We start from the raw sequence: 13556 nt of genomic DNA, 5'->3' as shown, positions 1-13556 counted from the left end.
CATGGTGATGACGTGTACACTGAGATTCCGAATCCCAACGGCTGGAAACTGGACATAGGAGTCATGGAGTACACCGGGAGCGAATATATCGGGGAATATGTAAATGGGAGGTAGGGGCTTCATTTGGTTCACTACGTCTTGAATGTGACTGGGAAAAGATAGCTGTCGTTTTGCCTCTGCGACAGACTTTGTGCCAGGCACTTTCACAAATTTGTCCAAGTAACTTGCTCAAGGACACATAAGCCCAAGAGCTGAGACTCATTCATTCTATATACTTTGTGTGCTAGCTGCTAGTTTTAGGTATGGGGATAAGAATATTGAAAATGTCAAGATCCTTGCTCTCATGCACTTTATAATCTAATTTGAGGTGTATTGCCAATGAACAAATAAATGAGAATACAACTACAGATAGTGGTAAACGCTATGAAGACAAAGATGGAGACTGAGGAAGAGGGATTGTGGCTAGTCTGAATCCACATGGTCTCTTTCCTCAAGGAGTTCCCAATCTAGAGATTATAATAGAGGATTAAATACATAAATCACTGTAGTAGTTAAAAGCTAGTATTAGACTAGTAGTTAAAAGCTATTAAGTTCAACATTGTTACCGCTCTACCAAGTACCAGGCCCTGGAGTTGACTTTGGTCACAATCCCTGCCCTCAGAGGTTTCATTCAAATGTAGGAGGTAACACAGACAACTGTAATTCAGTGTGGTAAATGCTGTGATAGAGAGAAGCAGAGGAAACACAGAGGTGGCCACTCTTCTTTGCCAACCAAGGTGGATTCTGTTTTGTAGCTGGGGAAACTGAAACTGAGTAAGGTGAAGTGGATTGCCACACAAGTGCTAGTTGAGGGGACTGTGAAGTACTCCTACCTTGGAGATGTGGAGATAGAGAAGAGATAGAGGTCAACATTTTGGTGGAATCTGTACCCTGTATTTACAGATTGGTGGAATTCCAGGGCTTTTTGAGTTCACAGGAAGAGGGATCAGTGGTCTGGCCAGGGAGAGGAGATAGATGCCTAAATAAAGTGATAGTATATATGAGATGTTATCAGTAATCCTTATATCATCTTGCAAGGGAGATGTTATCTCCACTTTAGACATAAGAAAAGTGACACTTAGAGGGGTCGAGACACTTGTCCAACTCAGCAGATGACAGAGGTGCTTGGTGTGTACTTCCTCTCACAACTCTGTGAGGTAGTTCAGATTGATCTTGCAAACAATGGAATAGAAGTTGAGAGGAGCAAAATGACTTGCCCACTGTTACGAATACACAGCTAAGAAGTCATGAAGTCAGAACTTTAACCCAAGCCTGTTTCTATATTCCTTCTTTCCACAAGACCCTGCTACAATGAAGGTGGAAGAGTTTTGGCATATAGAAATGGAGTATTTGGCATTTTAGGCACAAAAAATTTGAGAACCTAAACTCATTTTCAATAGGCTGTGAGAGAGAGAGAGAAATGTACAGACAGGGTCAAAGAGAGAAGGTGTTCAACTATTTGCCTTTGGCCTTCTGTGCATTTTCATTGCCTGAACCATTTCCATACTTTTGTTCCTAGGGATCTTTTTTACTTGAGGTTTTTCAGTACTACTGTAACCACAATAGGGATTCTGAGACCTGAATAGGGCTTCCCAGCTTCCCATAACTAGCAAGGAGTCAGCAGTTATTTTGCTTGTACTTCTTTTCACAATTTGGCCTTGTATTCTGTATTGATTTTGTTTTTTAGCAAGTTAACTGGAGTTGTATTTGTGCCCTCTTGAATTTCAGCATGTTATGAGAGAGACAGCATAGTAGAGGGAAAAAGTTTCAGCATGAGACAGGCCTGGGCTCAAGCCTACCACTTTCTAGTTGTACACTTAATTAATCACCCAAGCCAGTTTCATCATCTGTAAAATGGGAAAATAATTCACATCCAGCAGAAGTATTCCAAGGAATACATAATGTAGCATATATAGATGTTATTTACTGTGGTAGATATGCAATAGATTTCTTTAAAATTTGAGATATTTTCATTTTAGAGTTTAAATAAATAGAGTAGGTACAATAGGTAGTTGATATTTAACATTTGATTTAAAAAGTTTATGTAAACTCTACTACTGGTAGACATATAAAATGGTACAACTGATTTGGAAAAGTTTGGCAGTTTCTTAAAAACTTAAACAGTCATACTACACCTAGGTATTTATCCCAGAAATGAAAGTATACATTTATACAAAGACACATATATGAGTGCTCATAGCAGCTTTATTTGTAACAACCTATGAATAAATAAACAAATTGTATATATACATTCATTGGAATACTACTCAGCAATACAAAGGAGTAAACTATTGGTGTGCACACAACACAACCTGAATGAATCTCAAAAAAATGTTGAGCAAAAACAGCCAGACCAAAAAAGGAGTAAATACTGTATGATTCCATTTATATAAAATTCTAGAAAATGCAAATTAATCCATGGTGACAGCAGATCAGTGGTTGCCTGGAGATGAGAATTGTGGGAAAGGACAAGCAGAAAGGATTACATAGGGGCAAGCAGGAAATCTTGGGAGGAATAGTTATGTTAATTATCTTGAATGTGATGATGGTTTCCAGGTATATGTTAAAATGTATTAAATTGTACACTTTAAACGTGTAGCTGATTGTATGTCAATTATACTTCAATATAGCGTTTTAAAAAACCTTAAAAGAGATTTGACTTCCCTGTACTATGTGTGAATATATTTTAAAAAAAAGATAAAGTAGAATCTATCTAACTTCAAGATCACGGTTTCTCTGGAATAGGTGCACAATTGAGTTCTAGATAATACCACTGCAAAGCACCACAAGGTAAATGCCAGAAGAAACCTACAAGCACAGGGAAGGAAGGGAGACCTGTAACATTTATGTAGCAACCACTGTGCTTGCAGATGGCTTTGCCCGCATCTTCCTCTCCTCACAGGAAAATTATGAGACACTACGAGATAGATATCATCATGGGAAAAGTAAAGCTCAGAATAATTATGTAACTTGCCCCAAACTACCTATTTAGCATTTGGCAGAGCAGGGATTAAAACTCAAGCCTATCACTCTAAAGCCCACATGCTTTCTATAATACAGCCTTGATGGGGAGCCTCTACAGAGGACCTACCAGTTGGAGCAGATCTTGAAGGCATCATAGAGGAGATAGTACTTAAAATGGACCCTGAAGTTTGGGTAGGATTTAGGTAGGTGTTGATACAAGGTGAAGAATGTTTCCAGGCCGAGGGAACAGCATGACCAATGCCCCGGTGGACTTGTATGGGGAAGAACAGGCAGTTCCGTTTGGCTGGTGGGTAAGGTGTGTCTAGAGGAGCCATGGAAAGGGAAGTTGGACAGGCGGTTTGTGCTCTGGCAAAGAGAGATCTCAATACCATGCACAATTCTGGAGGTGGAGGAGCCACTGAGAGATCCTTGGTAGGGCCGAGCATTAGAAAATCCAACCTATTTTTGTCGATATAGTTCTCTCTTCGTAGTACATATGTGTGATGGGCACTCAGTGAATGTTGTCTGAATGAATTAATAAGAGTGAATGAATGATAGATATTTGAAATATGGTAATCATATCCTTATTATGGATTGAAGTTTTCACTATAAAGTGGCTCTTTTTTTAACTTGCTTTGAATTTATAATGAAGGCTTTTCACTTTAAGTGAAATTTTTAAAAATGAAAGGGAAGGAGGGAAAGGGAGAAGGAGGGAGGGAGAGAGAAAGAGAGGGAGAAAGGAAGGTAAAGCGGAGATGGGGAGACTGGATCAGGACTCACTGCAATTATGCTGGTAAGAGGCAGCAGGATCCTGGGCCAAAGCAGAGGCTGTGGGGCTGCAGGAAAGGGAAAAATCTAGGAGATAGGTAGGGATTTCATTGCCAGGAGTTGGCAGCTGATTGGCTACAATCCCATACAGAGACTGCTTACAGCCACAGCCCAGTGCCCAGTTCCAGGCTTTGAACCAGAGGTTTCTGATACCACTCATGAAAAAGGAGAACTCTGAGGGGGTGCTGCTTCAGAGGAAAGGAGGATTAGTTCTGTTTTGAGTGAGTTGGAGATGTCTGCAGGAGGTCTGAACAGTGTTGTCCAGTTTGCAGTAAGAAAAAGGGTGGGGTCTGATCTCAGAGAAGGGTGTGGCACTTTAATATGGAGACAGTGCTTAGAAATGATAGCTATGATCTGAAGCAAAGAGTAGAGGGGAGAAGAGGAGCTCTCACTCCCTCATTTTTTGCAGTAGAGTAAAAGCAAAATAGTTTCAAACCCTTACTCTACATGGTGTTCTGCTATAGTTTCACATTCGTTATCTCATTCTGTTATCTCAGCAATGTTGGTATTGTCATTATCCCCACTTTACACATGAGAAACCCAGGCTTAGAGAGGTAAAGGAGCTCGCCCAAGGTCACATGGGCATAGAGAGGTGGAGCCAGCCTGGATTCTCGGTCTGCAGCCTGGGCAAATCGGCAAGACCTTGTCTCTACAATAAATAAAAAAATTAGCCAGTCATGGTGGCATGTGCCTGCAGTTCCAGCTACTTGGAAGGCTGAGGCAGAAGGATCACCTGAGTTCAGCAGGTCGAGGCTGTGGTGGCTGTGAGCATGCCCACTGCACTCCAGCCTGGGCAACAGACTGAGACTAAGAAGAAGAAGAAGAAGTTGTGCCTTAACCACAGCACTCCCCTGCTTGGGGCCTGCGACCCACCAGTACCTCTTGCCACCCATTCCACTGGCCTGTTTCCTTCATTCCTTATTCAGGAGATGTTTATGGAGATCTATTTAAAAACAGAGTGTAGTTTTAGAAGCTGAGGATACCAAGGTCTTCCTATAAAGAAGTTTTCCTTAAATCCAGGAGACGAGATATACAATTACAGTACAGGACAAAAAGTACTACACATCCCACCAGTGGTACTAGCAAAAGCCTAAAGAAGCTCAGAGTTAGGAGAGGTGCCTTCAGCTAGAGCAGAAGAATGAAGAAGAAATAAAGGAATGAATAAAAACGTATTTCTTAAGCACTCACTATGTATCAGGCCCTTTACTAGGAAAATTGTGATACATTATTGGGTTAATCTCAGCCATCTCATCCGTGAAGAAACTGGCCAGCTGGACGAGCTGGTAGTCCTGCCCTGCGCTCCTGTGTGGGCTTGCCTTCCTCCTGCACGGCACCTACCACACATTGTGTAATTGCTTGATCATGTCCTGCACTAGACTGTGAGCCTCCTGAGGACAGGGACTGCATCTGCCTTGATCACTGTTGTACCTATGTTATATTCAGAAGACCAGACTCTCAGCACAGGACCTGGCACATAGTAAGGTACTCTATAACTACAGGAAGGAAGAGAGGAAGGGAGGGAGGGAGGAAAGAAGGAAGGAAGGAAGGAAGGAAGGAAGGAAGGAAGGAAGGAAGGAAGGAAGGGAGGGAGGGAGGGAGGGAGGGAGACAAACAGAGAGGTTTGGGAAAGATTCCAAAATGATACATACAGCAAATAGTGAAGTAAGATTCAAACCCTTATCTCCTGTCTCTAAATTTCATATTTTTTCAAATATTCTAGTTGTGATATAATAGGCAGGGGCGAGCTAGTTTGGGAGGATGGAAAGATAGAACCAATTGCCAGAAAACCTGGGTCCGAATTTCTACTTCACTGTAGAGGCTTTGGGCACATCCCTACCCCTCTGGGCCCACAAAGGGGGCAGTGTGAACTCCATGGCAGCCTCTAGGTGAGAGGCAGGATGAACAGACCAAACTCTATTTGCCCCTCCCCTTCCCATTTTTTGAGGGAAACAAAAAAAAACCCTTTTTTTTTTTTTTAGTCTCACTCTGTTGCCCAGGATGGAGTGCAGTGGCATGCTCACAGCTATCATAACCTTGACCTTCTGGGCATAGGTAATCCTTTTGCCTTGGCCTTCCAAGTAGCTGGAACTACAGGCCACCACACCAGGTTAATTTTTTTTCCCACTTGTCTACTGTAGAAACGAGGTCTTGCCAAGTTGCCCAGGCTGGTCTCGAACCCCTGGGCTCAGGCAATCAATTATCCTCTGCCTCCCAAAGTGCTGGAATTACAGGCAAGTGCCACCATGCCCAACCAAAAATGGTGCTTTTGAACAGGATATTGCTGGGACAATAACGTCTGAAATCACTGAGGGTGATCAGGATAAGATTTTCTCCTTCCCCACTTCCCTCCTCTCTTGCATGCCAGCTCTGAGCCTGCAGATGTCAAACAGGACTCAGAAGTTTCTCTGTGTCCTTACAGGATGGAGGGCAATGCCAAATACATCCTTCCTACTGAAACAAGATACGTTGGGGAAATGAAGGACGGCATGTTTCATGGTGAAGGAACGCTATACTTCCCCAGTGGGAGCCGATACGACGCTATTTGGGAAAAGGGATTGGTGGTAAAGGTGATCAGCTGGGGGATGCAGAGGAGAGATTCTTGGGCAGAAATAGCCCCCACTACTGGGAGCGTCCTGCCCTCCCTGTTTGATACCCACCTCCTTCCATTCCCTCTTATCCCCATTTATTGATCTCCCAGAGCTCTGGAATCTTCTCCTTTGTATCTAGAAGGGCCCCTGGAGAGGACTTGATGAATGTGCATCTGTTATGCCACTTACTGCCTGATCTTGGGTCCATGATTTTACCTCTCTGAGACTCAAGTTCCTCATCTATTAACTGGAGGCAGTAGTTGTATTAGTTACCTATCACTGCTGTAACAAATTATCACAAATTCAGTGTTTTAAATCAATACAAATTTGTTATTTCACGGTTCTAGAGCTCAGAAGTCGAAAATAGGTCAGCAGGGCTGCATTCCTTTTTCTAAACTCTAGATAATCCATTGTCTTCCCTTTTCTAGCTTCTAGACGCTACCAGCATTCCTTGGCTCATAGCATCACCCTGATTTCTGCTTTCTTCATCATCTTGTCATCTTCTCATCCTGACCTTCCTACCTTCCTTGTGATTACATTGGGTGCATTCAGATAATCCAGGATAATCTCCTCACAGCAAGAACTTTAGCTGCATCTGCAAAGTCCCTCTTTCCATGTAAGGGAGCATATTCACAGGTCGTACCAGACAGGGACATCTTTAGGGGTCCATTATTCAGCTTACCACAATAGTACTAGGCACCTCCTAGAATAGTTGTTAAGAGTAAATGAAAGCCGGGCTCGGTGGCTCAGCCTGTAATCCCGCGCCTTTGGGAGGCTGAGGTGAGTGGATTGCCTGAGCCCGCGGGTTTGAGACCCGCCTGGGCAGCGAGACCTCATCTCTACAATAAATCAAAAAATCAGCCAGGCGTGGTAGCGCATGCTTGTAATTCCGGCTACTTGGAAGGCTGAGGCGGAAGGATCGCCAGAGCCCAGCAGGTCGAGGCTGCGGTGGCTGGGAGTGGCCACTGCACTCCAGTCTGGGCGACAGAGTGAGACTCCAACTCAAAAAAAAAAAAAAAGAGTAAATGAGGCAATATATGTGAACACTTTGCTAAGTTCCTGGCACACGATAGGCATTCTGGTTCTTACTATTGCTACCACCACCACTGCTAATATCATTATAGTTATGAAATCCAAAGGTTCTTAACCTGGGATTTGTGTACCATGAGTAGAATTCAGGTAGTCAGTGAAACCTCTTCATTTATATACAAACATTTCTGTGTATATGAGACTGTATTTTTCTCTGGGAAAAGGATCTATAGTTTTCATCAGTTACACTAAGGATGTGTGTTACGGCCTGACTCATGACCTAAAAAAACATTAAGAAGCACCCCTTGTTTTATACTTGGAGAATCTAAACCCTGGAAGGGGATGTGACTTACCCAAGGTCACACAGTGAATTAATAGTACTGCTGGAATTTCCACCCATGTTTCCTGATGCCCAGGCCAATGCAATTTCTATATTCTGAGGCTTCCTTTAGCACTAAAGCAGCAAAAGCAGAATGTATGTGTTTGGACAAAGGGCTCTGGCTGGTGGTTCTGATCTTTCTAGCTATGATAATAATAAAATAATAACATTTATTGAGAACTTACTATATGTCACTGTTTTAGGATTCTTCAGGGAAACAGAACTAACAGGATATTCAGAGGCATATGGAAAGAGGTTTATTTTGAGGGATTGGCTCACAAGATTATGGAAGTCCCACAATCTGCCCCCTGTAAACTGGAAAGCTGTTGGTGTAGTTCCAGTCCAAACCTGAAGGCCTGAGTACCAGGGAGTCAGTAGTGTAAGTCCTAGGCAGAGACCAATGGCCTAGAACCAGTGATGCTAATGTCTGAGGGCAAGAGAAGATAAATGCCCCAGCTAAAGCAGAGAGAAAATTGGCCCTTCCTTCACCTTTTTGTTTTATTCAGGTCCTCAACTGATTGGATAATGCCTGCCCACATTGTTGAGGGCAGATGTTCTTTACTCATTCTACAGATTCAAATGTTAATCTTTTCCAGAAATACTCTCACAGACACACCCAGAAATAATGTTCTACCAGCTATCTGGGCATCCCTTAGCCCATTCAAGTTGACATATAAACACAATCTTCACAGTCAGGCACTGTGCTAAGTGCTTTATATGCACTATCTCATTGACTTTTTCAATTCATCCCATTAAATATATACCATCATTATCCTAATTCTACAAATGAGGAAACCAAGGGCCATAGAGAGTAGGTCATATGCCCAAGTCCACACAGTGAAGTAGCATACTTTGAGCAGCACTTTATATTCATTCCTTCTAATTGTCACAGTAATTGTGATAGTTACCACTTCTTTTCTGTGGCAAGGAGAAAGCTACCTCTTCCCTTGACACCCAACCTTCTTGAAACAAAGGCTTCAGTTTCCTCAGAAGCATGTGTGTACTCTTTGTCTTCCAGGGCACATATACCTTCGCAGACGGGCTCCAATACAATGCTGTGAACTGGCATTACTGTGACAGCTATGATCGGAGGTTTTACACTGAGATCTGCAATGGCTTGAAGCCTGCAGGTACCCAGGCACCTGCCCTCTCCTTCACATCCAAACTGAGGGGGAAACTAAAGACAGTTCTAAATAAGTGGGCTGTGGCCTATTGAAGTAACACAAAGGAGAAGAGGAACTGAGCAGGCACAGCAGAACACGACAGAGCCAGGTCCTGAGGCCAGGAAGACCAGTCCTCACACCTCAGCTCCACTGTATCAGCTGGAGCACCATGGGCAAAACTTCATCCCTCTGTGCCTCAGTTTCTCCCCTTCAAAATGAGGACAATCGCATCAACTACCTCACAAGTTGTAAAGAAGATAGTTAATGTAAAGTGTTTAGAACTGTGCCTTGCATGTGTGCACGGTACATGTCAGCTATCCTTATTTGTAGTACCTACTGTAATACTAAGATTTTGTAAATAATTAAAGAAGAAAGAGATAAGGGCAAGAGCAGCACTGACAGAGCATGTGCCTTGTATATCAAGTGCTGGGTAAGGCTCTCTATAAGCCCTGTCCCCTTGAATGTCCAATGACCCTGCCTGCTCAGCCTTCCCAGTCCTAGGTCATACAGGAGAAAGTTGAGGCACAGAGTCCAGTTGTGTTTCCCAACAGCAGAGCTCATGTTGGAGATTCAGTCTTTCTCTCTGAGGTCCCTTGTGCAAGAACTGTGTTCCATCACAAAGGGCTACGTTTGGGCCAAGAGTCAGGATTCAGAAAGTGGCAGCTTAAAGGGCTCATTGTATTTCTGAGACTGTGTGAGGTCAGGTGAACTGTGTAGTTTGGGGCACAACAGAGAATATATCCAAAACAACAGATAGGAAAATGACTGTAAACTGAAAACAATCCCAACGTAAGTTATGAGAGAGAATGTGCTATAGTTGACAGAGCATGGAGCTGGAAGATCTGGGTTTGAGTCCCAGCATTCCCTCTCTATGGCCGGATAAGCCTGAACAAATCAGCCTCCATTAGGGCAGAAACCTCCAGAAAGCACCTAGGCACTGGAGGCACTGGCAGACCTGAGCTCAAATCCTGGCTCCTTCACTTCCTGGCTTTGTGACCATGGGTCAATTTATTGATTAGGAAGGCCAACTTCTTTCCCTTTGCTTTCCTGACATATACTCTCCCACTGTGCTCCTAACCCCTGTCTCCTTTGCCAGTACCTCCTCCTCTTCCTCCCCAATTATTAATGTTGGGGTTCCCCAGAGCTCTTTGACTTAAACCTTTTTCTGTGATGATTCTATACTCTTTCCCTAAACAAGTTGGTTCACATCTAAGCCTTCAACTACCATCAGCTTCCACACTGAAATCAGAATTCCTGAGCCCCAGATTCCTGCATCCAGCTTCCTTGACACATACTGGCTGTCTCCCAACTTGTCTGCACTGAATTCATTATTGTCCCACCAACCCACTCTCCCCAGTGATGGCTGCCTCAATGATGGCCATGGTCCATCCACCTAGGTAAGCCTAATCTTCTCTTTCCCTGTGTCCCATGTGCAATCAATCACCTGGCCCTGTGGATTTTAACTCTTAAAAATATTCCTTTATTTGTTCATTCAGCAGATATTTACTGAGCACCTCCATGTGCTGGACAGTTCTAAATAAGCGGGCTGGGCTTATTGAACAGGGTTCTCTTCATCCTCTCTGTCATTGCCCCACTCCATCAACTCTCCCTTTGATTACCTGACCTCCTGAGATTCCCACTTGACCCCATCAGGTCATTCTCCATTCTGCAGTCACTCTATCTTTGAATACCCATACCCTTCAGTGCCTCCTACTATCCTCAAGATAAGACTCCAAATTGTCAGAATGGCCGACATTCTCTGGCTCCTGCTGATGTCCCCAGACTCATCACCTACCCATCTTGGCTTGTCTCTCTCCTCTCTTGCCATGCTTACTTTTTCTCTATTTCTCAAAGAGACCATCTTTTTCCTGCCACTCTCTCTGCCTGGAACACTAACCCTCTCACTTCTCCCTCCCATCTTTCAGGTCTCAGCTTCATGTTCCCTTTCCTGGAACTCCCTTTCCTGAATTTCCAGACTAGGTGAGGTCCCCCTGTGGCAACACGGAGCAGCCCTAGAACTCAGATCCTGAATATTCAGCGTCCATCTTTCCAAGCCCACCATAAACAGCATGAGGGCAGGGCCCTAGCACATTGCCTGGCATATGATAGGTACTCAATAGTTATTGTCAAATAGGGAAATAATATTGACTTACAGTGCAGGGTAAGGGGTGAGTTTAGGAAAGCACTTAGTGGAGTTAAGACAATGATATTAACATTTCCTAAGCACCTGGGACACTCAGAGCTGAGAGGACACAGTCTCTTCCTTCAAAGAGCTGCCAGTCTAGCTGCAAATCACTCCTCAGGGATTAGTTATAACAGGGTCTGGACTTTGTCGTGGGCTCTTCACCCCAGCTGAAGCCTGTGGGTAGATACCTCAGGCTTAGGCCTCAGCTCTCACATAGTGGCTGGTTTTGCCAAAGTGGGGCCTCTGCCAATCTCGAAGGCAGGGAGGTGACCTTTCCTGAACCTGCCTGGCCCTGGGCTTCTCCTCCAGCAACCCTGGGCAGAACAGCTTTATCCTCAGTAGCCACATCCTTCCCTTGTCACTTCACACTTTGCCTCTTGGGGCAGGCATTGTTGGAGCTTCTGCCTGCAAGGCAGGGTGATGCTTGAGAGTGTCACATGACCTCTCTGAACATCCGTGAGATAAGTACTGGCTTTAGGCTTCAGTGAGAAAATAGCTGTAAAGTGCTTGGCACGGAATAAGTGCTCAGTAATCATTAGTCAATATCCATGGGTTAGGGTTAAGGTCAGGATCAGGGTCAGCATCAGGGCCAGAGTTAGACGTATCATTATCCAAATCAAGAATGCCATTGTGTGCAGAACACTGAGTTGTAAACATGGTGCTGTGTGCTTAGTGGGCAGCCCCTCTCAGTCTATAGAACAGGGAATTCTAGAAACTACAATCAGAAGGAATCTAAGAAATGAGTTATTCCAACCTCACCCTTTTCTTGGGCCACAGCATTCCAAGATATACACAGGGTGAGCAACCTAACAGGTGCACTGACTCCTCTTTCCCTTCTGGGGGTCCCAGTGTCCCTTGTCCTGGGCCAGTACCTAGGCCCTCTCCTCCCCTGATGTTGGCAGCTGAACACACAGGTTTCCGAACCAGGCTGCTTCCTAGCTGGATAATCTTGAGACAGTTACTTTAACCTCTCTGAGCCTCAGTTTTTTTATCTGTGAAATGGGGCCACAGGGTTGCTCTGAGGATTAAAGGAAATAGTGAAAGCATAATGCCTGACACAGAATAAACGTTCAGTAAATGGCAGCCACTGTGGTAATTTTGGTGAGAGTCAAGGTTCTCTACTACCCACCCCTTGTCTCCCCAATTATTAATGTTGGGATTCCCAAGGACTCTCTGGCTTAGGCCTTTTTCTATTGTAATTCTATACTGTTCCTAAACAAATTGGTTCAAATCTAAGCCTTCAACTACCATCAGCTTTCATATTGAAATCCAACTTCCTGAACCTCAGATCCCTGCATCCAGCTTCTTTTCTGTTCTCCTTCATATGTGCTCTACTCTATACACTTTCCTGAATGAGACCTGAGGGTTTATGTCTCTGACCTTTGGTTACCCTTTCAATGCTGTCCCTCTCCTGGACCGGTTCTCTGTTCAGCTGGCCAACTCTGACTTACTCTCAGCGTCTCTCTGACTCCAGAACCTGTGCCCTTTGTCATGGCATCCCAAGAAATAGAGGAGGATGAGGTCAAGGGAAGAAGACAGGGAGTCTATTTCCTAAGACCCTGCTTACAGAGTCATTTTCAGAGAGCTCCTTTGGGGTACTGCTCCTGCTGGTTTTGCTCCTTGCCATGAAAAGGGGGTGTTTAGCTAAACAGTGGAGCTGAAAGTCATATGAGTAACCAGCCAAAAGTGGATCTTATGGGGCACTGGATTTAGATTTGGCCTTGATGGTGAACTAATTGTTCATTATGTGCTTTCAAGGTATCTCTCAACTCACCAATATGGACCCGCCTAGAAAAATCCCTAAGGGCTATTATGATTGTGGAGATGGCTTCTATAACCCGACCACAAGGATAATCAAGGACTACAAGAACCGCTTTCTGAGAAATGCTGGTAGGTTTATTCTGATACTCTGCAGCATGTTTCCTCTTCATCCACATATAGGCTTGTGTATAAATCTGCATACGTGTGCATTTGGTGAAAAAGAAGCATAAAAGACAAAAATTGATTATCTGAATGTTTCACTTTGTCCTTCTCATTGCTGGCAAGTCTGCACATAGTCCTAGGGTGAGTTAAAGGGCATTTGTGGTCTAACTGTAACAGCACATACATGTAGCACTGAAAGGATTGAAATACTTATTTTTGCATGCATTTCTTTAACTAGTATTTAATGAACACCTACTATATGCTAGATGCTCTGCTTGATGCTGGAGGAAAGACAGAGCAAAGGTGGACATGGACTCCCTTCCTCATGGAGCTTATAGTCTAACAGGTAGCAGACAAGTACTAGAAATAGTTGATCACATCATGGAACAAGCACCATGAAAGGGAAATCATGGTCCTGGAGAAGAGAGCAAAGAGGGGTCCAAAGAAATGGGAGTACT

The 13556-nt window shown here is 43.9% G+C and overlaps 1 protein-coding gene across 2 annotated transcripts in view; it reads left to right on the top strand.

Annotated features, from left to right (window-relative positions):
- Positions 1-4: 4 nt before the first annotated feature.
- Positions 5-13556, top strand: part of MORN5 (MORN repeat containing 5) — a 34689-nt gene continuing 21137 nt past the window's right edge. The window contains exons 1-4 of one of the 2 annotated variants that reach the window (XM_008056797.1): positions 5-110; positions 6251-6398; positions 8846-8957; positions 12934-13065. In XM_008056797.1, coding sequence (XP_008054988.1) covers positions 64-110; positions 6251-6398; positions 8846-8957; positions 12934-13065 — 439 coding nt within the window. In that variant the 5' untranslated portion in view covers positions 5-63. The remainder of the gene's footprint in view (positions 111-6250; positions 6399-8845; positions 8958-12933; positions 13066-13556) is intronic. The other variant, XM_008056798.1, reaches the window with a different exon arrangement.

This window comes from Carlito syrichta, unplaced genomic scaffold (genome assembly GCF_000164805.1).
Source record: "Carlito syrichta isolate Samal-C Ts95f unplaced genomic scaffold, Tarsius_syrichta-2.0.1 Scaffold302529, whole genome shotgun sequence".
In the NCBI taxonomy this organism is placed as follows: Eukaryota; Metazoa; Chordata; class Mammalia; order Primates; family Tarsiidae; genus Carlito; species Carlito syrichta.
Note: the sequence above shows the minus strand (reverse complement) of the source record. Positions and strands in the feature narration are given on the sequence as shown.